We start from the raw sequence: 27,628 nt of genomic DNA on the forward strand, positions 1-27,628 counted from the left end.
TGTTTTGTAAGTATTTATTATATCATTGGAATTATGATCAAGTTACAATTAAAAAGTAGGGTAAAAAGTACAATTTATAAGCAATTTAAAATTGTAATATAGTTTGAAAAAGTACAATTATGCATAATACAAATGTCTTCAAAATGTTACTTCACAAAGAGGTAGAAAACTGATACAATATGATACACATGCACCACGGTGTTAATCTTTTGTTATTTAAAGCTGCAGAATGTGAACAGTTTTTTGTTCAGAACTGATCAAAATTATGATTTTTCCAAACTGGTTTTGTCTAAATTTTAATCAGTATTTGAACTTTTAGATCCGACCATGAACTGTGTGACTTGACAAATTCATAAACAGAGAGAAATAGTTTGCCAAAAGATACATATTGTAGCTTTAACCATATGAGCAGTATCACACGAGTAGCGGTGCGATGTGGCTGTATATCAGCACTAATGGGAGGCGTGCGTTGGCATTCATAATTTTCATTAAGGCACTTTTGGGTTTCACCACTTTTGTTTTATTTGCAAATCATGTTCGCCCTTAAGAATTACAGTATATTCTTTAAATGGTTTCTCGACTAATTTAAGTCTTGACTTAATTTTTTTTTTACTTATTTAAGGAGGCAGCAACATTTTATCCATTTTTACTCATATGCAAAACATACTGTATCTCTAAGATATGCACGTTCACATAACATTTTCTTGTCTGAAACATGCAATTTATAATTGTATACACATAATAGTTGAACTACAATACACTGGGCAACTAAAATCAATTGCAAACATTGCAAGTGTCATGATCTGGTAAAAGGATATAGACCAGAAAAAAAAAATTTAAATGGAAAATGTAGAAAACTTATACAGCTGAAGGCAATAATATTTGGCCTCCTGTGTAATTTTAATCCTTTTTCAAACTGTTTCTCATGTGCTGTTTAATAAAAAAAATTTTCAACACGTTTTTGAACAATAGTTTTAATATTAACGTTTTGTATTTGCTGTGATAACAGCATTTAAGTAAAATTTAAAGGCTTAATAAGTGAATTAGGACACTTAAAAGACAAAAAGATTTAAAAAAAAAAATACAAGAGGAATTGCTATGAAAAAATTCCTTGCTCTGTTAAACATCATTGGGAGTTTCTTTTAAAATAATTCACAGGAGTTAGTAATTTTAGAGGAGGGCTAAAAAAATGTCTTTAACTTTGTGTCTTGCTGACAAAAGGAAGTATTTTTCCTTGAAGTCAATTTAGTAAAACATTCTACTTCTAGCTATTCTCATTACCATTCCTCTACCCGCTTTCTGACTCATATGCAGCAGGCTGTTTTTTATCTTCCTCAAATAAAAGCCTTTTTGCAAAGCCTGCATTACATTGTGACAGGTCTACAAAACATTCCACTTGATCGCTAGATACAATATAATGTTTGTAGATCAGCCCATCTTATTATTCTGATTGTTCATTACAAACAAAAGCATCTTCTGCAGCTGTTTGGAAATCATAGTATCTTTTTTTCCATAATACTTTCACTGGGTGGGCCAAAGTTGCTGAAAACTATAAAGGCATTGATAATATGCAAATGTATGAAAGTCTGAAAGATATTGATATGAAGGCACAACACTGGATGTACAGAAAACTTGAACAGAATTGAGTTGCAATATAACATCGTCATTTTCAAGAGTTGAACTGAAAAATCACTGTTCAACACTGAACTGATCCGAATCAACACTTAGGAGGAAATACCCGAAAAATGACCCATAAATTACTCACCCCAAAGCCATCCTCAGTGGATAAACTTTCTTCTTTTGAAACACAGTAATTTTACCTGTAGTTATCCTGGCTTTTTAATGCTGTATAGTAGCTTTGAGTAGTGGCCCTTTTTTAAGCTTCTAAAAGCATAGTAAAACTAACTCGGCAAGACAGAATCTGCTGACATTTTTTGCTATTTCTGTGGAGAACTTTGTAAAAGAGATCAGCTGATTTATTTTAGGAGTATCATAACTAATAACTTTATATATGAAATAAAAAAAGAATCAAGTCTCTCATATAATATGTCTACTGAAAGACAGAAAATATGACTTCACAAATGGTATTGTAAATAAATCATATGAACATTTTAATATTTCTATTATTATAATATCACATTAAATTGGTGAAATAAATTTAAAAACTAAATAAATAAAAAATGTGTACACATTTACACAATATATAGACTCAATGAGGGGCTAAAAATCTGCAGATATCTGTGCGTGCAGATTCCGTGTGGGCATACTCATAGGCCACCAGGGGATTAACACATGCTTCATGAAGTGGATCAATGTGTTTTTGTAACAAAAATATTTCTAAACTCATGAATTGCCAGTACTTGACAAGTTCTGGTCTGACTCGCCATACTGTATGAAGGATGATGATGCTGCGGTACTCCAGTTTAATCAAATACCGATGTGCAAAAATTTCATGCTCTTCTCTAAAAACGAAATCTAATGACATTATAACATGTCGTTTTTTAATTTCCACTTTAGTTATCCTCATTTGTCTACTCTGACCAGAACTTCCGAAATGAATGCATCTTGCATCATATATGTCGAGTCAGAGATCAGTCAAGAATTGTTGAGGACACACATTCGGCAGCTATCAGAAGTCAGAGATTTGAGTTTATAATTTAAATATATTTAAAGCATTTTTGTTGCAAAAACACATCAGTCTACTTCATAAGTCACTACCCCACACCATTATACATCACAGAAGAACCAGGACACAATTTAAAGGGCACCTATGATAAAAATCACCTTTTGTAAGCTGACAGCCCCGTATTAACATGTCTCCATACTAACGCTTATAACCATATCAACAAGACTGGACATGTCAAAGCAACTGGGATTAAAAGATCTGTTCAGCTCTCTGTGATCATCAATCATCATCAAATGTGATCAAGAGTGGGATTTACAAGTTTTTCAAATGTTTTTAAAACAGTGCATGTTTGTGATCAATTACAGTGATTTTACAGTCTTTATCACCACAGCCCTTGTCAGTACAATAATAAAAGAAAAGACTTTAAATCAGGTTTATTTTGTACATTAACAAAGAATATCCATACAGCAGTATATATTACCTTACTGCAGTATTTCTCACAAACGTTACATGAGATCTGCTTCCTTCATGTCTGTCACTGTGCTGTTTATCTGACACAGCCAGAGATTGAGGCACACTCTGACATGGGAACGGTGGGCAGAGAGAACACAGGTTACAGACACAGGTCACAAAAACAGCTACAAGTTTTGAGCTAAGGTTTTACAGACACATTCTGGAGACACAAAAGACTTATCTTAAATCTTAAAAAAGGGGTAAAATAGGTGCCCTTTAAAGCTAGTGTATTTAAAGCTGCAGTGTATGTCTGAAAGAAGAAAGTCATATGCACCGAGGAGCTGAACAACAAAATTGCTGTCTTTGGTAGAACTGCTTGTTGCAGAGTTAAAGTGTCCATATTACAGCGTAACTATACATTTAAGTATTGAGAAATATCGGCTAACTCCCTGTACTTACTGTATGGTTATGTTTTCGGCTTAGTCCCTTTATTATTCCAGGGTCGCCACATCGGAATGAACCACCAACTTATCCAGCAAGTTTTTACGCAGCGGATGCCCTTCCAGCCGCAACCCATCCCTGGGAAACATCCACACATGCATTCACACACATACACTTCGGACAATTTAGCCTACCCAATTCACCTGTACCGCATGTCTTTGGACTGTGGGGAAAACCAGAGCACCCGGAGGAAACCCATGCGAACACAGGGAGAACATGCAAACTCCACACAGAAACGTCAACTGAGCCGAGGCTCGACCCAGCAACCTTTTTGCTGTGAGGCGACAGCACTACCTACTGCTTCGCCCATGTTTAGGTCTAGTTGCATGTAATTCTGAAAAAAGGTATTTACTATAGTGAGTAAATGGAACGTATAACAAGGACGCCAAAAATAAATCTGTTTAAAGCTCTCTCTCTTATTGATAGTGAACTACATTCAGTAGTTTTCCTGTTAATCTCTGAATTGATTCAGTCTGTATGGCATGAAGTGCTATAGAAATAAACGTGACTGGACTGTGTTGAAGCATATATCAAAGGTCACAAAATCTGGACCAGGCTTTTTTTGGCAATGGTTTTAAATGGTTCAGTTTCTCACAGAGAACTAACTGCATTTGTAAAGTGTGTGTGTGTGTTGTTTTTATATATACACATACAGTATATGAGAATCTCTTTAGGTTGATTTCATAGAAATATTGTTCAGTAAGTGCCTTGATAAGTGGTACTGTAGGTTAAGCATTTTAAAGAGCTACTTGTGGTTTGTTTGTGTTTTGTTGGAGTGAATCCCAAGAGCTTCATACACTGGAGTTAAAGACACCGTGGAATCCATAAGGAATGTTGACAGGCACTTCAGCTCTTCCTAGCTCTTCAAAAGTTTTGGCATCTAGAACTAAGAGAAATGTACTCTTATCCTACAGAGAGAGAGAGAGAGAGAGAGAAGAGAAAGATAGGGCTTAGATACAAGACACATTAATAATCCTCAATATGCTTCTGAGAGCTTGCATTCATTATAGAATAGGTGAAGTATAGTGCCTGTTTAGGGCTGTGTCGTACTTTAACTGGAGTGATGATGACAGACAGAATGACTCCATCATCTTCATCCTCAGCATTAGGTGAAGGAATGAAGACCGGCTCTGAAGGGTAGAGGTCGGGCTGGCGCCAGATCTGCAAATCAATTCATATACAATAGCAATCACACAAACACTTTTTAACGTCAAGGTAGGCTCATTCTGAAAACATAGCCCTATGTAAGTTTCTGGAGATTGTGAATTATGTAGCCTGAAGTACATATGGCTGCAATTCATTTATAAAAGGATACTCTGGGCAGAATGACGCTGTACCTTTTCATGCTTACCAGGAGTTGACTATGACAGCGGGGTTTGAGTCCAGTTAAAAATTGTTCCAGTAGGCGGGTAAGACAAAAACAGAATCCAAAAAAATTAAATAAAAAAGTAAATAACAGGGTAAGAATGTAGTAAAATCTGCAAATGCAAGAAAAATTAAAAATCAGGCGAGGACTTTTCTTTTTCTGGATTGCCTTTTAAAATTGTCGGTTGGATGTAGGGAAGTGGGTGGGCGGGTCAGTTAGTGCTTTTAAAAACACAATTAGTTGGGTTTAGGGAAGGAGAAGTGGGACTCCGTCGATCAGTCAGTCGACAGTAGCCTCTTGTGGATTTACGTGAGAACAGCAGATGCAAATAGCACTTGCGAGGGAAATTTGAGATCTCAAAAAGCCTACACCGAGGTCTCTGGTGGCTTCACGAAAACAAAAACCGCAAAAAAAATAAATAAATAAAAAAAAAAAAGTAGCTCCTATTTGCCGATCTCCAGAAATGTGTGCAGAAGTAGTTTTCAGAATGAGCCTGGGTTGTTTAACGATGTGTGCCAAGAACATTTTTACTGATGTTAAACTTTGAGCATTTTGGTCATTGCAATGAATCCCTAGCTTTATTTTTTAACTCACCTTTAACTTTTTGGTTTCCAGATCCATCTTTATTAAGGAGTCGCCCACTATGTGACGGAAGCCACAACCATAGTAGTATCTGTAAGGTTTGGTGTTATATTTGGCGTAGTTAATATGAGGAAACTCCAAACCACCGTAGTCTTTCAGGTCTTCACCATGAAGATCTTCAAACGTGCAAAACACCTGAAAGAAAGATTATCAAGCACTGAGTACGCTTACATGGACACCAATACTCCGATTTTAACACAATTAAGACAATGCTCTTATTAAGAGTCTACCATGTAAACAGCAATTTTTGATTAATTTAATCTAATTAAAGTCATAATCAAACTAAGTAGAAATCAGATTAAGGCACGTGAAGTATGCCTATTTTAGTCGTATTTTTGAAGTGCAAGATTCCGTTGTGTAGAATTTTCACAGCATTTTGCAACAGGATAGTCTATACACACACGGCTGTTTGACACTATTCTCTGAAAATAATGGAATGGAAAAATAATTCCATTACTCATGTTTATGTAAAAGTAGTCAATGAGATGCATATTTTGTAGGCACAGTATTGTTGCAGATAGAAACAAAGTGCAGTTTGATGATGCTGTGAGTGGGGAATCAAAGGAATTGCCATCTTCAATACATCCACTGCTTCAGAGATTATGTCCATGAGGCTAAAGTATTCAAAACGTGTTATCATAGTAGTACTGTATGAAGCACTAGTTAAAATTGTTGATTTCTCTGGATTGAGGATTCTTCTGAACAAGGGATAATGTAAGTACATAAGGCAGCAAAATATATAACACCATTCTAATGGATAGTAGCTATTTAAAATCTTAGATACTGTGCCTTTAATAGCTAATTAATTATAGCTAAGTTAATGTTAAACCTAATAGCTGAAGTGGCAGAATTTGCGATTGAGAAGATTTTTTATTATTTAAAAGTTTCACATGTGCTATTTTTTTTGACACTGTAATAAAACACTTTTAATTATAAATACATTTTTGTAAAAGCAAAACAAAGTATTTTCCAGTCCTTAGTGTCATATGATCTTTCACAAAAACATTTTAATGTGCTAATATGGTGGTAATTTGATATTTGCAAACAAAATAAACAATAAAGATAAAAAGATTGACAGACACTTAACCTCTGTTCTGCAATGTACAGTATGTACTAGTGAAAGAGCTTGCTAATATACTGTAATCAACGATTTGATCAATGCCCTACAGCAGGGGTTCTCAATTGGTTTGGGCAGTGGACCCACATTTTTACATGGTCATCAAGCCGCAACCCAAATTTTTAGGGATTATAAACACAATTTTAGGAATTATAATTAATTTGTATTTATTTTTAACATAAACAAGTAGTGACAGATAAATCATAAGAAATTCACCAAGACTTACAAATAAACAATATTTTATTGCTGTAATTTAACAAAATGTATCAAATTAAAGAAATATTCACGTAAAAACCACAAATACTGTAAACAGTGGTTAGGGTAAGGAAAGGTTCAGTTACCATGAACTAAACTGAAATGTTAATAAAACTATTTGTCTGGTTTCTAAATGTCGTTTTAATTTAGAAGGTTTCACGCTCTTATGAGAGCACCTCACTACATATGACACTGAGGCTTTAAGTCTTTTTTGTCGTCAATATATGTAAACCCATACTTTACATATTCGGGGTCGTACTTGCCCTTCGACATATTTGTTGCTATAATTAAATGAAATTTCACATGTCAAATGGTAGGGTTGTTGCACACGCATTTCAAAATAAGTCCGGTATATGCAAAATAAGAAGAAAATTATACTTTTGTTGTTTTTTTGACCACACACTCCGCAATCTACTGAAAATGTTCCTGCGACGCAAACCCACCAGTTGAGAAACACTGCCCTACAGTATATGAAAACACATTCTATTGAACTGTCCTGATTTTATTGACTTAGAATTTATTTTTGAATTTTTATCCTCATTCATCTTAGTCCCTTTATTGATCAGGGGTCGCCACAGTGGAATAAACTGCCAACTCTTGCATACTCATACACTATTGTAAGAGGTTAAATTGACATATGCATTTGATTATATGACAAAACATATCTTTTTGACTCAAGAAGGTCAATACAGACTCCAAAGGCAGATACTGATACGATTAAGGCTGGGTGTGGGGACTTTGGGGGTTTTATGATGTGGTCACATGTTGATTGGTCAGTTTGAATGTCTCAGTATTTGGACTTTAGTTACATGGTAGTTACATGGTACAAGAAAGATACAAAATAGGTGTAAAACTCTGCTCTGTCTCTTTTCCTGCCCTTTTTTTTCCTGGCCTGTCTTTTCCGGCTCTGCTCCTCTCCTCCTCTGGAGTCTTTCTTCTCTCTACTACAATCAGGCTAACTTCTGGGCCTGCTCTCTTTGTTTCTCTAAATGTTTTTGCCATTGTTGCTGACATGGCAATTAATAAACAAAGGATATGATACAATGTACTACATGTGTAACTCAGTCAAAGAGGACACCTGAGTTTTAGTGCGGCAGACGGCAGTGGCGGTGCTGTCAAGACGAGTGTTGAGATTCTGTTCAAGAGGTGTTTCACTGCTGATGTGGAGTGGCAGCACAAAGCGACGGGGCAGTGGCCGACTCATTGTGTTATACATCTGAGAGAGAAAAATATACACAAAAAATTAGACATATAATGTCATAATTATATTAATAGTATACATGGCACCTGCTGTTATACAGTAGTATTACTGTAGGACAAACAGAGAGTAACATCACCTCATCCAGAGCCTCTCCTGACTGGCGCATGTTCTGGATCAGGAAGTTATTTATGGCCTCTCCATCATCAGAGCAGCACATGTCTAACATGAGGAAACCGTCCTGTTCAAACGCATTGATCTGATGAAAGGTGGACAGGGCCTTGGTGTAGTACTTTACTGGCATCTCCTGCACAGACAGACAGGCAGAGCAGTCAATTACATAACACTTTATTAAAAGGTGAAGCAGTTACAGTATAACTGTATGTAACTACCGAGTAATATTAAATAATTATAAGTACAGCGCTCAGCACAATTGAGTACACCCCATTTTGAAAATAAATATTTTTATCCATTTCTTAGTGAATGGGGGTGATGTATAAAGAATTCAGATGCAAAAAAATGCAAGTGCCATCTAAAATGTCCATCAAAAATTAATATTTTTCTCAGCCTCCTTTGTTTATATTGAGATATTTCACTTTAAAGACCAGGAAAAGGACAGAACATACACACAGTAGCCTGATTAAAAATGCAAATTTTAATGGAAAAATTCAGAGGGCATTAAGAGGTTTTTAAAAGTCTTCATATATTGGTGAATTTGAACAAAACAGAAATATTATTAAACATATATTAAATAAAATAATATTTTAGTCAGAACATCTTTAGAAATGAAAAAATAATACAATTAAATTCATGCAAAATATTGTAAAATAACAACAAAAATTGTATAGATTTTTTGTTTGTCTTGATTTTTTACTATTTTTAATATGTTATTTAAAATTGTTCAATAACAAATAAATTTGGGCAACTCATATTTGAACCAATATTTTAGTTTTTTTGTTGGATTAGCTGCAGATTCAGCTTCAGTACGGACTGAATTATATGCACAAATATAATATTGTAAAGCACCCTATAGAAAATATTAATCTAAATGAGAGATTTGTGAGGGGTGTACTTATATATGCTGTGCACTGTACTTACTATACTATAGAATGTGAGTTAGGATTGGGGATTTTTACATGTATTATGCGTAATTCATTAATTACTATATTAAGTGCTGTATCAACCTATTTTCATTACAAATACAATCACAATATTGATATGTTTATCAGCTCTCACTGAAATGTACAAAGCACAATCAATGCACAAATATACTGTAAACTATGAATAAACTCATAAGAGAGATCATCTGCATTATTCTCAATGCCTTTGAGAAATACTACTGTAAATGTCTTAAAAGATTGCCTCACCTTTCCAGTTTGTTTGTCAATAAGGTGAAAAATGGTTTCCTGGTTGGGGTCCCAGTAAATACCCCGATTTATTGAGTTGCCCCATAGTCTGCCGGTTATTATCTTAAACAGATCCATTATAATAGGCTGCTCGATGAACACTACGTAGTTCTCTGACATGCCTGAAAGGTTCAGGGAAATAAAATGATGTGTTTTAGTGCTATACATTCAGAAGATCACTCTATTCAGACAATATGATTATATAATTCAGAGTGCCTTGCAGTTAAATAAAGCATGGCTTTATTACATACAGAAAAGTGTAAAAATTTATTACGATAGTCGTTCTTGTGTAGTTGAGGTGGAGATAATAAACGGGACAGATTTTCATATTCACTCACCAAAGCTGTGGTAATAAGAGGGTTTGGATTTGTCACGGGGGGCGATAGAGCATAATATTTTGGCTCCCTCTAGCGTATCCTTGGGGCCGTCTCTTTCTGGAGAGACTCTGATGATGTTGTACATAGCACCTAGAAAACATTTCCTAGTATGAACATGACCTCATACAATGCTTAATTTGCTTAGTGCAAAAGAGAAAGACAGGAATCTAACCTTTGTTTCTGTAGGAGTTGCCCATGTTGTAAGCTGTGCCGTCTGGATCAAAGTGTGGATGAGCGGTGGCACCGTTCACTGCTACAAAATTGCTCCAGTCCACCTACAATTAGTCATCCTTCTTAAAGTGAGAGTTCTCTTAAAAATAAAAATACTGTCACTCATTACACCCTGCGTTGTTCTAAACTTTTTAGACTTTCTCTTTGTTCCATTTTGGAGCACAAATTTAGATCATTATTATCAAAACTGAGAAATTTCTGAAAATTGAAAGTAGGAAAGTAGGGTTGCACGATATTGAAAAAATATAACATTGCAATATTTTTTTTTACTTTGCACTATATATTGCGATAAGAATTTATAATGTTAGATCGATTAGGCTGATTCTGCAGAGGGAATGCATCTCCATAAAAATCTAATAAACAATTTATATAAAAAAAAATTTGGGGGTCCCCTCTCACTTTGTCATATGTCCTATTTGTAGTGCACTTCTGTAACTGCATGTGATGTGAGTATTTTCATGCACCTGTTCAGAGATTCAGAGATTGGTGAATTAAAGAGCCTCTGTTATGGGTTTTTAAAAATGACCTTCCATGCAGTGTAACAGCTCTAAGTGTAGTAAAATATCCAGCTAAGGCTTAAATCTGAAAGTGCATAGTGTTTGAAACTATTGATTTATCTATAAAAGAATAGACTCTTAGTGGTTCAAACGAAAAATACCTCAGCATTATAGCCCCAGCCTTGTACTATGTTCCTGTCATTTTTCTGACGAGTGCTTCAGAAATCTACTTGCTTACAACAGGGGATTCGTTAGCCGTTTGTTAAATCAGAAAAGACTATTGATGTTTGTGACTTAGTCAGAGCTTGACAGGAACTTTCCAGTACACAGTTCATGGATCAGCTCCTTCCTCCATTTCACAAGTGTACGTACCTTAAGTGCGATTAAAATGATTGCCTCCTTGTTTTCTCAAGCTTGCAAATAATGTATTCTTATTCTGTATCTTCTTAACTCTTTATATTTATATATAACGTCTAAAACTACGTTTTGTTTGCTGCTTTTTTGCCGATTTAAATTCATTTGCAAGCTCGCAATCCTCTGCTGTTTGTTGCTGCTAGTATGGCAAATTACTGAAAAAATCATATGGGAGTTGTTGGGATAAGTAATTAATTAGGTAAAAACAAAACCATATTATAAGACAATGAAATAGTTTTTTTGACCTTGCAAGCATATCATCCTGTTGTTGGAGACCCCCAAAACCAAAATATGACCTTTTTAATGCATATTAGTGGCTCTTTAATTTTTACTCTTTGAATCTCCATAAACTCAAATAAACAATCTAAGCTTTTTGGGGTCCCCTGACACATTTTCATTGTTATCTTTCCAATTCGCAGTTCATGTCTGTATTTGCAGGTCACACATGGTACAAATACTTATACCTGAATGCTTTTAAAATCATTATACAATCATAGGCATCAAAAATAAATTACAATACAAACTAAACATTGCATATTTGCTGCAATGTGACTATTGCAAATGATCACGATATCGATGCTGAAACCATATATTGTGCAGGCCTAGGTCAAAGCCAAAGCAACTTCCACTTTCAAGGCTAAAAGCGTCACTGACTTGTGACTCCAGTGGTTTAACCTTAAATGTCATATGACATTTGAAAGATTTTAATAGGTGTTTTCTGCACAATCAAGATGCAATGTGTGTGTGTGTGTGTGTGTGTGTGTTTTGTCTTTAAACTGTCCTAGAATTGCTGCAGTTTACAAACAGATGAAAAGAAAATCAGAATGCAGGTATTGCCAAGGACTTCTTCAACATTATCTTTACCTTTATGTGCCTTAAGAGTTTGTCAAGGTGGTCAATGTAAGGACAGAAAGCACTCATATTTCTTAACAAATAACTTCATTTGTGCTCCAGAGAAAAAAGGAAAGTCTTATAGGCTTGGATCAGCATGAGGGGGAGTAAAAGATAGAATATTGAGATCGAAATATATAAAAAAAAAATTGAGATAAGAAATATTGTTATAGCAATACTTCTGACTGCTTTGGGAAATAACGCTCGTTGTAGACGTCACGGGATGACTGATCATGAAGATACGTGTAGTCTGGACAATTTGTTACCCACGACAAGTCAAGATTTTATCAAGACAAAATGCATTATCTGAAATAGTGACTTTCGTAACAGTCAATAAAAATCAGGTGATCTGTCCGGGGCTTTAGTTTACCCAAAAATTCTGTGCAGTATGTCTGTTATAAAATTATTCATCCTCATGTTGTTCCATTAATACAAATGTTCTTCTTTGGAACACAAATTATGTTTTTTTTTGGGTGAAATCAGATAGCTTTCTCATCCTCCATATACAACGATCCAAATCCATTAAAGTCCAGAAAAGAAACCAAAAACCTTGTCAAAACATTCCGTGACTTAAGTCATGCAACTGTAATCGTATGAAGCTCTGAGAACACAAAAAACCATGTAGAAATTACTTATTTTTATGTTTGTGTTACATACATTATACATTTATTTTTATATGATGTACCTTTTCAGGATTTTAAACATCCTGAGACTGAAAATGATCAAAGACCTCAGGAAATTGGTATGACATGAGAGGGTGTAATTAATAACATATTTTTTGGGTGACCTAACCCTTAAGATTTGATTTTACATAAAAAAAAATCGTTTTTACTTCATACCTTCTGTTTGGACTCCAAAGTTTCTGGATCCACTCTGTGCATGTAGTTTGTCTCAGTGCTCACATAATAGTCCCCCTTGTACTTAACAAAGTTGACGCTGGCATTATCTGTTGGCTCTGGAATTGGAGAGAAGGAAATCAGTGTCATAAATACATTTGATTCATTTAAATTTTTGTATTACTTTGATTACTTTTAAGCAGTGGTGGAAAGAGTACTGAAAAAGCATACTTAAGTAATAGTAGCATTGCATGCCTAAAAATGTACTGTTAGTAGAGTAAAAGTACCAGTTGTAAATATTACTCAAATAGAAGGAAAAGTATCCCTTTTAAAAGTACTCATGAGTAGTGAGTATTATGCTTTTAATAGTTGATGCATTTACATGTAATTTGTGAATATGTGTAAATGTAACATTCTGCAGTGCATTTAGTTAGCAGCCACACAATGTCATAAGACGTTAATATTAGGTTAGATTTAGGTTGTGATGTCAGGTGACCAAAATTCAATGTCTAGCCAGCGTCTAAGGACAATATTATTTTGATGTCCAATAATAACATCAAATAATGTTGATATTTGGTTGATTTTAGGTTGTTAGAAAGTGACCAGAATCCAATTTCGAGCCAAAATCCTATTGACGTCAAATACTGACATTTATTCATCAGTTATGGCAACCAAAATTAAATGTCTGATAGATGTCATAGTGGTAACGTCAACACCACGTCAAGCTGTACCATCATTAGACGTTGATATTAGGTTGGTTTTAGGTTGGACATAGACATCAGGCTGACGTTGAGTTCTGATGTAAACCCGATTTTCATTTCCAAACAAAATGCAGCGTCTCCATGACGTTAGGGTACAATTTCAATCTGACGGCATGTTGACGTCTTGTGCCTGCTGGGTGTTTAAGGCCATTTTGGTCATCATACAGTAAATATCTATCATCTTCTCATCAGTGACATGCATCTAAACCAGGGGTGCCCATACTCGGTCCTGGAGGGCCGGTGTCCTGCAAAGTTTAATTCCAATCCCAATTTGATGCACCTGGGCTAGCTAATCAATCTCATACTAGGCTTTCCAGAAATCCGTGCAGGTGTGTTGAGACAAGTTAGAGCTAAAATCTGTAGGACATCGGCCCTCCAGGACTGTGGCTGTTTCTCAATATGCGCTCTTCAGCGGTCTTGCATCCTCGTGTTCTCGTGTAACGTCATCATCAGCTGCCAGTTCCAATACAGAAGTTCAGTTCCAATACTCAAGACTGCAAGAATAGAGGATGGGTGAAACTTCCCGGATGTGATCATGATATCGAGAAACGCACCGATGCAACTTGAGCACCAAACTCGCTCTGGAAGTCCCAGAAGTCATTGCGACTGGAGGTGGGAACCGCAGCATTTTATCTAGATTTATAAATAAAGTTCAGATATTTAACTTATTTACCTCAGGAGTTTCCCTAAATGAAACGGTGAAAGTAAACATTACCATGGACATCTTAATAAAGGATTAAAAACATTAAGATTGTTTGTTTGCTGAAATTCGTATTAAAATCAGTTTTATTTATATTGTGCAGAGTATATATTTTTAAAAAGGGGGGAAAACAATAAATCGTTGTATGAATGCTGTAATTTTAAAATAATTTACAATTTTAAACATGAAGGTCATGTGACCATCAGGAACAACGCAGCATCTCATTTCTCAAAGGATGCATTCTCTGCCCTCGCAGTCTCCTGAGTTTGTTCTTCCGAGGACACCTGGCAAGACCGGTCTCCACAAAACATGTCCATTCTCTGCATTCTTGGAATTGAGAAACAGCCTGTGTTTGGGCATCCCTGATCTAAACAGTCTCTGGGTCAATGCGTGTAAAGATTTTGAACATCTTCTTGGACACTTAATGCTTCCAGTTTGCTGCAATGTAAAGTGCACATGTCTTGAAGTAGTTCATTATGATGTGATTTATTTTCTATGTGTGATTTGATTGGACAGGAATTACAGGACTGACTTTTCTAATTCCCATAAACAAGAAAAAATAAAGTAGTAACTGCAGGTTGAAGGAAAGTAGTGAGAGTAAAAGTACAGATACTGCACTAAAATTATTCTTAAGGAAAAGGAAAAGTACACATTTTTAAAACTACTTAGTAAATTAAAATTTCTGTGAAAAACTACTCACAGTAACTTCAGTATTTGTAATTAGTTACTTTACACCACTGCTTTAAGGTAGGTCATCTGGAAGTTTGATAAAGTCTTTTAGTGCTTCCCGTATTGAGGATCAATGACTTTAAATTGTTTTTCCAGGCAAATTTTTATTTGCACTTTATTTTTTATGCTGATTTTAGTTTTGTAATCAAACATATCCAAACGCAAACCTCATTATGGCACTCTTACACAATACTGATAGTTACTAACAACTGGACTTTCTCTCTACTGACGGGACTGTTTAATCATTTCTTGAGGCATTGATCCCATAAATTGCTACACAATATTTTATCCTTTTTAGTTAAATTTTGAACAGTATAATTATTTCAATTGCAGTGTCCAGGACATCCTGCCAGCTGCATCTCAACACTTCAGTTTTAGGTTACTTCAATTCATCTTAATTGAGTGCTTGTGGTGTCTGATTTAAATGTGGTCTGGTGATAACAGACGCACAGTTGTTTGTCTGAGACACACTTGGATGTTTCCACTGACCGTTCCAGTCGTGCTCTTGAAAAAGACCCTAGAGACACATTCCTCTTTACTCTTTCATAAACAACTTTTATAATCGATGTCTAAAATAGCTTTTGGAAATGATTGAATCGTCAAGATCCACATCAAGTAAACCATAATTATCATCTGTATTTTACGTACTTAACACCTCAAATCTGGAGAGGAAGCGCTGAAATATGTTCTTGCAGGGATCAGGTAGAGCCACAGTGCCGAACTCAGACACCATGATGCGGTTTCTCTCGCTGCACTTCTTGTATGAGTCACTTTGTAAAAAACGGCTTCTGTATGTCACCTGTCCGTCCTCTATCTGAAAGCGATGCATCAAGGCCATGCCATCAAACCAGTGGTTATAGCTGAGGAAACATTTACATGAGTAAAGGTGAGCCGTGATATGCATAAATTATAATTATCAATGCAACCACAAATTGAAAATTAGACCATCTCTACCACCGCACATCTCAAATTGCAAAATTCCTCATTGCTATACATTGGAACAGAGATTATACACTGTAAACAATTTCCTGTTGAATTTACAGCAACTTGCTCAACCCTGGCTCATTTTGAAAATGTACCTCTATATACATCAAATACATCCCAGGAACAACATTTTTAATTTTTTTGCAGTTTTTTTTTTTTCGTGAATCCAGAGGCCACTGTGTTTGCTTTTTAAGATCTAACATTTCGTGTAGGGTCTGTCTGCTGACTAAAAGACAGGGGTGTTACATGAAGCAGCGTAACTTGAAGTTATGGAGACCCACATGTCAAAACTTTTTGTTGTTGGCAAGATGACGCTGTACATCAGTTATTGAGACTGAAGATGAACCATGATAAACCCAACCATCACAGTTATTAATGTCTACAATTACCCCAACCCTTAACCTATAGGCTGATTTATACTTCTGTGTCAAGCGCACACATATGCCACGGCGCAGCCTACACGTTGATGCATAACCCTACGTCGTGGCCGTTGGCGTGGCTGACGTGCACCTCTCAAAATACACGTCAGCCACTACACTGACTACAAGTCGCAACGCAAGCTTTGTGATTGGTTGGCTTGGTAGCGCTGTCAAGTCAGGGCGGGACCGAGAGTCGCACGAGCCCGATGAAGCGATTGTTTACAAGTGGAGTCCAGTGAAGGATCTCCAGGTGGAAAGTTTTGTTTTGTGTTTACCTCATAGTAAAAGTTGTTGCACGTCCTGCCTCAAAATGAGCGAGTTTGAGCCACTTGTACATTCAGGAAGTGTTCAAAAAATACAAAACACCAGTGAAGAAATTGGACACAGAGGAACATTAACACCTCACTGCCCGCTAGTGTTTCGGAAGTGTTATTGCAGACCAACAGTAACAGCACGCAGAAGTATAAATGCACAGCTACGCGCGTTGCATGCACCGTAGGTTACGCCGGTCACTTGACACAGAAGTATAAACCAGGCTTAACCCTTAACCCAACCATCTGTTTTAAATGTCTACACCTTCCCTAAATCTAAATCCAACCATCACAGTTTTTAACACAGCAACGAGTTGCGGAGGCTTTCATACTTGACGCGCTCGCCATTGTACCGTTATCTGCAAACAGAGGGGGCGACACAGAGTAACTTATGACAAAACGAATAAAGAAGTCAGCAAGTTGCATGGTGGAATGGCTGAATGAATCAATATAATAATATATAAAATTAATTGATTGTAGATACATTTGGAGAAAACTAATGAAAACATTTGCTGAAAATGTTCTCTGGTAAATATTTCCGCCATCTTGTCAGCAACATCTCATTGTGACATCTTGCATGGTTTAATGGGATCTTAATAACAGCAAGTTATGCCTCTCTAACTTACTTCAAGTTACGCTCCATCTTACGGCCCCGTCTTGCAGTCTGCAGAAAGAAACACTTGCAAATTTGATTACAAACTGATCGACTGACCCAACCTCCTCCTTCCCCAAAGCCAACCAATAGTTTTTCAAGAGAACCGACTAAACCGCCCACCCACTTCGCTAAATCCAACCGACAATTTTTAAAAGCAATCCAGAAAAAGAAAAGCCCTCACCTCATTTTTAACATTTTCAGGTTTTACTTCATTCTCACCCTGTTATTTACTTGTTTAAAAAGAAAAAAAAAAAAGATTAATCTTATTTAAAGCAGAATCTCCATTTACTCACCTCTGATTTCCAAACTCAAACTTTCCAGGTCCATTTCGCAGCAGACTGCCATGTATCCAGGTTGGGATGGTGCCTGTAACTGTGGTTGGGATGGGCTCAGGTGTCTCCTTTACTGAACTTACCAGTGGTGTGATGTTTGGCAGCCCTTGCACTTTTGTGAAGTATGTTTTCTGAGCAGCAGCTGCAAAAATCCACACAGAGTATGCAGTATGAATAATGCATAAATGTGCATCTATGCAGTATTTTATAAAGGTTCATTGAATAGAGCAGCATTTGACAGACGATTTTGAGTCCTTGTCTTTTGACTAAAATGCCATTTAGTTTTAGTTTATGTTTTAGTCAGTTAACTAAAAGTTCTGGTATTTCAGTCTAATTTTAGTAAATTACATATAAGCTATTGGATTATTATTGTAACTTTACATTCAATCTAATCTGTCTTCTCAAATAAAGGTTTGTCTTCTCATTTAAGATTATCTGTAAATCAATGTGTTTGTCAGCAGTAGTGGTAAAAGTACTGTACTGACCATTAAACCTCAATTGGAGCAAAAACATGAAGACAGGGAAGGACAGAAAAAAACAGCCAATAACATTTCGTTTTTATTACAGCTTTGCATATTAGAGTGGTTGAGCTTAAGTGCAAAAAACAGCAGCATCTTGAAGGGGATAGACATGTCAGATACTCCCGCATTTGGTTGGTCATAATATTAGATGAGAAACTGAAGGTGAAAAAAAAAGGTTTATCTATTTAGATCAGGGATGAGTAAACTCAGTCCTGGAGGGCCAGTGTCCTACAAAGTTTAGCTCCAACCCTAATCAAACACACCAGCCTATAGCTACAGTATCTGGTGATCTTGAAGACACAGATTCGCAAGTTCAGGTGTGTTTGATTAGTGCTGGAGCAAAACTCTGCAGGACCATGTTTGCCCATCCCTGATTTAGGTGGAAGAACCAATGAAATCTTTGGATGTTTATATCTTCCAAATGAAAGCTTTGCCACTTTTAAAGTGAACTAGTTTATAGATATCCTTAAGCAGGGGTCACCAAACTTGTTCCTGGAGGGCTGGTGTCCTACAGATTTTAGCTCCAACACTAATCAAACACACCTGAACAAGCTAATTTAAGGTCTTACAAGGTATACTTGAAACATTCAGGCAGGTGTGTTGAGGCAAGTTGGAGCTAAACCCTGCAGGGACACCGGCCCTCCAGGACCGAGATTGGTGACCCCAGTCCTTAAGACTAACATACTGATAACTCCTAAAAAAAACGTATTATTGTGATTTCATGATGTCTTTTTACATGCTTAAGTTGGCCACTGGAGGTGGTGTGGAGAAACCCCGTCCCATGATGAAGCACTTTGGGTGTATGGCCCAATGACTGTAAAAAATATGGACGACGCGACAGCCCTTTTTCCCATTGAACGCCTTGAGGGCAAAACGCCTGCTTGACGGGCACAAACTGTCGCAAAAGACTGCTGAAATTGGAGCCAGACATGCGCAGAAGGATTGTCTGATGGAGCCAGAGGAGGAGCCGCGAAAATGAGCAGAGTCGAGCTTCCAACCAAACGCTTTATGTAAAATCAACTACGCCCCCCGAACTTCTCAGCATGCGTTTGCTGTCATATCAACACAAATGGATGTAATAACGTTAACAAATATGAGGGTTTTATATATTCAATCGCGCCAGCTCCAGGCCGCATCGCATAACCTACTCGCGGCGTCGCAGGCTGATTCCGGCTCGCATGCGGCAGCGCCTGCTCGCTCGGCCGCCGCATCTGGCTCGATTGACTCGGGCTGGAATTGGGTAGTGAGTCCAGGCATCCGGAGTAGGTCCAGCAGAGGTAACATTAGTCAGTCTGAGCTCTAAGAGATAAGTCTCCGGCAGGCGAGAATCTAGCCGGAACTGTGTTTTGCTATCTGGGTGGCTAGGCGTGTATCAGCAAACTAATAAAGCCCGAAAAAAGCCCTGAACTTAGCGAATAAACAGTGTTCCACCAGGATCATGTATGTCAGAAACTAGTTTACTGCTGAACTCATTTTGTCATGGTAAAATAACACAGAAATCGAATAATAACATTTCAGTCTACTTCAGTCTCCTGCCGAAGCTCAGACGCCGCGCTTTGAGAAACTGTCAATCACAGCTGTCAATCACGATGACACGCCCAGCATTAAATTACTGCTAAAAACAAACTGTTTACAAAAATGAAGATCTGCACCTATTTCAGCACAATAACCAGTGCCTTAATCGACCAGAACTATCTTTCGGGACATTTTATTGCAAGTGTAATATTTTTTTTTATTTGGGCTCAAGTCTCCTTCATTAACACCGAGGAGGCGGGCTTTATGACTTGTACTGCAGCCAGCCCCCAGGGGGCGATCTAACGGCCGAAACCTTCACTCAAACGTAGGCTTGCGGCACACTTGGTATGGCCATACACAATAAATGCGCTATATAAATACACTTTACATAAAGCTGTATTTTGAAACCGTATAACAACATCAGTCAATTGTGAGATCTCCATAGGCCTTTTCTAATATCAAACACTATCATATATTTTGCATAACTACAGTTAGGGTTTGGTTTTAGGTCAGTATGTTATGTTCAGTAAAAAGCACTGTCTAATAAAAAAAATCTACAAGCAAAATACAATACAGAATGAACACAATATAGCAAAGATACTAAAATAAATAGTGCTTTTCAGATTTTTCATTTACCTAACAGTAGCTTACAATTATATTAACTGAAAAGTATATAATCAAATAACACTACATATAATCTTCTCTGTATAAATTAATAAAGGTTTATCATTGCTGAGCTATATAGCCGTTTAGTCAAGAACAGGGAGGGATTTTGTTATCTTTTGTTCTTTGATTAAATTTTAAAACACAGACAGCAGGATTAAGATGTTTTTACTTTAAGACGCAGCACAATAAGAAAGCTAGAGGCAAAACAATATCCTGAATGTTTACATTCCAAGGCATAACCCATTGATATAATTTTTTCCGGGGACAAATTAAACTGTGTTGCTTTTTGAAATTGCTAAACAACATAGTTTTTTTTTTTTTTTGCACAAAGATAATAGTATGTAACTTAACATTTGCTTATTTTTTTAACTGAACTACACTGTTTTAATTTACTATGATCTTCTATGTAAAGCTGCTTTGACACAATCTACAGTACATCGTAAAAGCAATATACAAATAAATGTGAATTTAATTTAATTTGACAAAGCAGAAACTCGCATATGGTTTTGGACATTTTGTTGTAGATGCATTTTGAAAGCTGAAAAGCAATCAAAACAGATAGGAAAACTGACAAATCATGGCAAGGTATAGCTTCACCAAAAGGAGTGGTTTAGAAAGATCATATTCTTAAAACATTTCGTACAGTGTAAGAAAACTGCTGATGCTGCAGAGTATAATGAAAAATGTACAAAGCCTTAAAAACCTTTAAAATATCATAGGGGTCATTTAAATGACTGTATAAGTAGCAAATTTGCAGATAACTGCTCTGGCCCTCACTGTTTGGGTCAGCAGAAAGAAACAAAATAAAGGATTAAAGCCAACAAAAGACTGAGTTACTAGAGTCAGCGATATAACAAAGAGAAGCATTACCTCTAAAAAAAAGAAACGGTCTCTCAACTTTATACGCTCACACGTACTGCGATACACTTATGCATAAATAATGAAGCATGGACTCTGCACAAATGTACAGTTCAAAATTTAATTCTGTTATTCATCTTTAAGCTGTAAATGCAAGTAGATTTAAAACAAACACCCAAAAGTCATTAGACTCAATGCACATCACACTCTCTACTATGAATACAGCAGCAGCTGCTTTCATACACAGGCATGTGCGCTTGGATTCTTACCAATTGTTTGAGACTTAATGCAGGACATCCTGTAGAGAGATGCGACGCTGCACCCTTGATGAGAACAGAGAATGAAGATTGTTTTACAAACTGTAAAGAGCAATAAAAACTGCGTGCACACAGTGGGGAGGAGGCAAGCTCAGTTTACGTAAGCCACATCTTCTGCCAGCTCTGTTACATAACAGCATTACATGACACTGAAGGGGAGGGTGGTGTATAAATAAACATCAACTAAAGACAGCATGAAAAAATTGCTTATGTATATATTTATGCAAGTTTCTATGTACAGTTGAAGTCAGAATTATAAGCCCCCGTCACCCCCCCCCCCTCCACTCCACCAATTACTGTGTAACGAAGAGATTTTTTCAACACATTTCTAAACATGACAGTTTTAATAACTTATTTTAAATAACTGATTTATTTTATCTTTGGCATGATGACAGTAAATAATATTTGACAAGATATTTTTAAGACACTTCTATACAGCTTAAAGTGACATTTAAAGGCTTAACTAGGTTAATTAGGTTAACTAGGCAGGTTAGGGTAATTAAGTTATTGTATAAATGATGGTTTGTTCTGTGGAATATTAAAAAAATAATAATAATTTAAAAAAAAAAGCTTAAAGGGGCTAATAATGTTGAAAAATAATTAAAAACTGCTTTTTATTCTAGACGAAATAAAACAAATAAGACTTTCTCCAGAATAAAAAAATATTATCAGACATACTTTAAAAAGTTTCTTGCTCTTTTAAACATCATCAGGAAAAGTTTAAAAATAAAAAATTCAAAGGGGGGCTAATAATTCTGACTTCATCTGTATGCATGTGTGTATTTAGCTTATTCGCATGCATGAGTTAGTTCATAAGCTTAATGGTTTGCATAAGTAGGTAATTTGTCTTCCAGTGCAGAAAAACAAGTTTGTATAGAATCATGTAATACATACATACGCTTATGAGAATGTTATTATTTATGCAGTTAATTAATGTTACAAAAACACAGACTTCAAATGACTAATGCAAACAACATTAGCCACTATAAGTTCCAAAGTATTCTGAATGCTCTTCAAGTGTTAAACTAAAGTGCTTTTTATATTAAAGGAAATAAAGACATTAAACATTTAAAGAGTTCAAATGCAAAAACCTCTAAGTGGCATCTGGAATTTTCTTCTACAATGAGCATTTTTCTTAGCCTCTTATGTTCATGTTCAGATATTTCATGTTAAAAGCAATGAAAATAACCTATTTGCCATAAAATTGAAATGACTGAATCAATGGGAATGTAAGAAAAATGCAAATTTTAGAAGAAAGTTTGAAGAAGTTTAGAAGACTTTAGAAGAGGTTTTTGCATCTGAATGCTTTATATTTATTTAAACAACCAGGGCTGAGCCTGGTCAGTACCTGGATGGGAGACCACTAGGGAAGACTAGGTTGCTGTTGGAAGTGGTATTAGTGAGGCCAGCAGGGGGCGCTCAACCTGTGGTCTGCGTGAGTCCTAATGCCCCAGTAAAAGTGAAGGGGACACTAAACTGTCAGTGGGTGCCGTCTCTTTAGATGAGACCTTAAACCAAGGTCCTGACTCTCTGTGGTCATTAAAAATCCCATGGCACTTCTCGTAAGTAGGGGTGTTACCGCTGTGTCCTGGCCAAAGTCCCTCTATCGGCCCTTACGATCATGGCCTTCCAATCATCCCCATCCACCAAATTGGTTCTATCACAGTCTCTCCACTCCACCAATAGCTGGTGTGAGCACTCTGGTGCCGTTGTACTGTGGCAGCCGTCGCAGCAAGTTGATGCTGCACACTAGTGGTGGTGTGGAGATCAAAGTAGTTTTGTGTATTTTTTGAAAGACATATTTAATCCAAAATAAATTCACTATGATTATATATACTGAAGTCGGAATTATTACCCCCACCCCCTTTTAATAATTATTATTAATTACTAATAACCCCATCCTTTTTAAATATTTCCCAAATGATGTTTAACAGAGCAGGGAAATTTTCACAGTATATCTGACAATATTTTTTTCTTCTGGAGAAAGTCTTATTTGCTTTAATTCGGCTAAAATAAATGCAGTTTTTTTTTTTATTTAAACAGAACATTAAGGTCAAAATAATTAGCCTCTTTAAGCTAGGTCTTTTTTTCTCGAGTCTACAGAACAAACCATCGTTATACAATAACTTGCCTACCCTAACCTGCCTAGTTAACCTAATTAACCTAGTTGAGCCTTTAAATGTCACTTTTAGCTGTATAGAAGTGTCTTAAAAAAATATCTAGTCAAATGTAATTTACTGTCATCATGGCAAAGATTAGTTAGAGACAAGTTATTAAAACTATTATGTTTAGAAATGTGCTGAAAAAATCTGCTCTCCGTTAAACAGGAATTGGGGAAAAAATAAACAGGAGGGCTAAGAATTTAGGGGAGAGTTGAGTTAGGGAAAGTTCAGGCTTGGTGAACTGACCTGCGAAATCGCATCACTTGACTGCGCGAGACCGATCGAGGATCAAAACATGACATCTCTGGATAGAAATTTAAAACATGGACCAATCGCTCGCTTTTTTCAATGTCTAGTCATCTTGTTTAATCCCGCACCTTTTCACAGCTTCGCACGACAGAATTTCGCACACACAAACTCTAGAGTGACTGCAGCTTAAGAGTTCAAATTACTTTGGTAAATCTTTGTTTTAATGGTCCTCTTTAGACATTATGTAAATTTGCAACAAATCAGCTGTAGCAGTCATTATTCATTAGACTGTATGCATATTTGCTTTGATGGTACCGCAGTCAGACATTCACCTACACTATATGTAACTGCAAGCATGTCTATGAGGTGCCGTATAGGATTTAAATCAAACTTTGCTTATCAACACATACATAAAACACGTGTATATACACCTATAAATTACTCGCATATACACCTCTACTACTGGATGTTAAAAACAACATGGATGAAACTTGTGTATATACATATAAACTTGATGCATAAATACACCCAAATACACACGCACATACATATAAACTCGATCCTCACATAAACACCCACATTAACACACGCACATACATATAAACTTGCTGCATACAAACACACCTATACACACTCACATATACATATAAACTCGATTCTCGCATAAATACCCACATTTACATGCACATACATATAAACTCGAAGCATGCAAACACACCTATAGATACTCGCATATACATATAAACTCGGTCTATGCATATACACCTTCAACAACACGCGCACATACACAAACTCACTGCATGCAAACACACCTATAACATCTCGTGCAAACATACAAAAAAAATAAATAAATAAAATTCACAAACATTTATCACGAATCTGGTTATTGCAAAGCTTAGGAAATAGAAATAATGTGATTAATAGAGGGATTAAATATGTTAAATTATGACCATATGTTATATAAAATATTAGTCTATATAAATAGACTATTCAAAATAAGAAATATTTTTATTTAAAACCTTTTAATTTAATTAGGTAATTACATACACAAATATAAATGGACAGATAGAACCCTTAAAGGACGTTCAAAAAGCAACCAGAATTATGAATATAAATGTATACTCAAACTAAACTCCTCTTTTCTAGTGCAAATGTTAATGTAGCCTATAGTCTTCTTGTTTTGTTTTTTACATTTTTATAATTATTATGCTTTTTATATGTTTTTACAATGTGGGTGTCAAAATTGTAAGATTTTGGTATCATTTTGATTAGTTAATTATTCAGCATATCCAAAAAAAAAAAAAAAAACGCTGATTAAAAGTCTCTGCTCATCATGTTGGTCAAGTTAACCCCCATGGAAAAGCTATATATATTATCTGGACACTCCTTTTGTGTTTAATAACTACTACTTATATTTTTACAGCAGCTGTCATCCAGCATTTTGGTGCATTAGCCTGTTTATTGGTGACAGGAAAACCCACTTAAGTGCATTCCTGCCCCCTACTGGACATAAGTGTGTATCATAACCCTTGACGAATAGTGACACCAATAATAAAACAAACATAAACTAATATTAGACAAACATATTTTATTCAAAATGATTACTTAAGCAACTTTACATTTATTAAACCATAATAACATTTCCGAGAGTTTAATTGCATAATAAACCTTTAATTTTGCAGGAGCATTCCTTTGCATTACCTTTTTATTTATTTATTTTTTAGAATTAGCATAATCTATTTTCATAATTCAACAGATGTAATTCCTCTGTTAATCACATTATTTCTGTTTCTTAAGGTTTGCAGTAACCTGATTCATGACAAATAATAATCTTGTTCATTACACTCAAAGGACTTTTACGTTGAAATTAAACGACTTCCTTTTAAAGTGAAATAACTTCCTTTTACTGTGAAAATTCATGCATACACACATATGAAATCACTTGCATATATGTATATACACAACTAACTGTATATATGTTTGTGAATTTTATTTTGTATTTTTGCACAAGTGTCATTTGGGTGTTTATGCACACATCAAGTTTATATTCTTATGTGAGAGTTTATGGGTGTATATGCATAGATCAAGTTTGTATGTATATGTGAGTGTGTATAGATGTGTTTGCATGCAGCAAGTTTATATGTATGTGCGTGTGTTAATGTGGGTGTTTATGTGAGGATCGAGTTTATATGTATGTGCGTGTGTATTTGGGTGTATTCATGCGTCAAGTTTATATGTATATACACAAGTTTCATCCATGTTGTTTTGAACATCCAGTAGTAGAGGTGTATATGCGAGTAATTTATAGGTGTATATACACGTGTTTTATGTGTTGATAAGCAAAGTTTGATTTAAATCCTATACGGCACCTCATACATGTCTATGTATCTAGAACCGAGTTAGCTGAAATGTGGTTGCAAAATTACTGTATTGTCTGCAGAATGTCAAAACAAAACCACAGACAAGTGTGACCATTATTGCACATTTTGTCTATATTTTAGCTGTAGTTTCATATATATAGTTTATAGTTTCAGCTAATCTTCCAATACAACTATAAAATAGTCAATGCTGAGTTACAGGTGACTTAAAAACACAACAGCAAAGTCAGGCTAAGATTAGCAGACAAAGACTTACCTTTCCTGCTCCTAAATGCATTTTTAAGCATGCTTAATGTTGTCATGATTAACTTAAACACAGAAGAGAATGCTGCTAAGTAGGATCATATAATTTGTGCTCGACGAAGCAGAATGACCTACTTTACATGCACTTCAACCCTGATTATCGCTTTCACTTCCTGTTTATGATGCAACAATTTTTTTCTCTGTTCTTATACTGTACTCCATCTGATTCAGTGCTTTGAGCCTGTGAAGTAGGCAAATTCTGTGCACAATATTATAATGGAAATGTGTAGTTTCTATTGACAACAATGCTATTGACAAATCTGCTGATTAAAAATTTAGATTTTGATGAATCTAGATTGGCAACAGCTGGCAATGGATGGATATTCGTTCAACATAAAATAAACATATGGACTGCTTTTCTTATTTAGACTTAAAGTTTCTGTCTAGTTTATAGTCCAAATATTTAAAAACTGTTAAATGAAGCTTTTTCTAGACCAGTAAAAAAAGAATATTGTTTCGATTTCAGAAATAAGTTTAAGTTTTTCCTTAAAGCAAGCTAAATAATCAGCCAATGAGACAAGTAAAACAATTGTGACCGATTTCAGAAAAACAGTATTTTTCCCTCGTCTAGAAAATGTGTCTAGATTTTTAGTTCCCCCCCCCCCCCCCCCCCCCCCATTTGTGGACATAACTATGTATTGTGGTACTTGACAAAGGTTCACCAAAGTAGTCCTGAGCCCATGTGGTGATACCACTTATAGATGAATGACGATTCTTGATGCAGTCCCACCAGAGGGAATGGAGATCGAGGTAGTTTAGCTTGCGTTCTTGAAAACTAAAATTCCTTGACAATCCTTTAATCTTTTAATGATGTTAGTTAATTTTAAAGGTGAAATATCCAAATGTCTTCCTATCTCTCTTTAAGGATACTGTTTTTAAATATTTAAATATTTTTCTCACATACTTGTAGGCAAACTTATGCTCCTCGTCCTATGTTTGCTTTTAAAACACTAGACCT

The 27,628-nt window shown here is 35.8% G+C and overlaps 1 protein-coding gene across 2 annotated transcripts; it reads right to left on the reverse strand.

Moving 5' to 3' along the window:
• bco2a (beta-carotene oxygenase 2a) lies at nt 1–27,619 on the reverse strand. Of its 2 annotated transcripts, none has more exons than XM_087253567.1 (13): nt 27,575–27,619; nt 21,531–21,584; nt 17,663–17,843; nt 15,649–15,860; nt 12,814–12,929; nt 10,114–10,216; nt 9,903–10,031; nt 9,526–9,686; nt 8,298–8,465; nt 8,039–8,176; nt 5,541–5,723; nt 4,631–4,741; nt 1–4,488 (listed from the first exon to the last, which is right to left on the reverse strand). In XM_087253567.1, the coding sequence occupies exons 2-13, from the start codon at nt 21,556–21,558 to the stop codon at nt 4,372–4,374; spliced, it is 1,647 nt and encodes a 548-aa protein (XP_087109693.1). In that variant the 5' UTR covers nt 21,559–21,584; nt 27,575–27,619; the 3' UTR covers nt 1–4,371. The 2 variants fall into 2 exon arrangements, with proteins under 2 accessions (XP_087109693.1, XP_087109692.1); XM_087253566.1 differs by lacking the exon at nt 27,575–27,619 and adding an exon at nt 26,624–26,877.
• Between the last annotated feature and the right edge of the window lie 9 nt (nt 27,620–27,628).

Source organism: Danio rerio, chromosome 5 (assembly GCF_052040795.2).
Source record: "Danio rerio strain M-AB ecotype USA chromosome 5, GRCz13ab, whole genome shotgun sequence".
Lineage (NCBI taxonomy): Eukaryota > Metazoa > Chordata > Actinopteri > Cypriniformes > Danionidae > Danio > Danio rerio.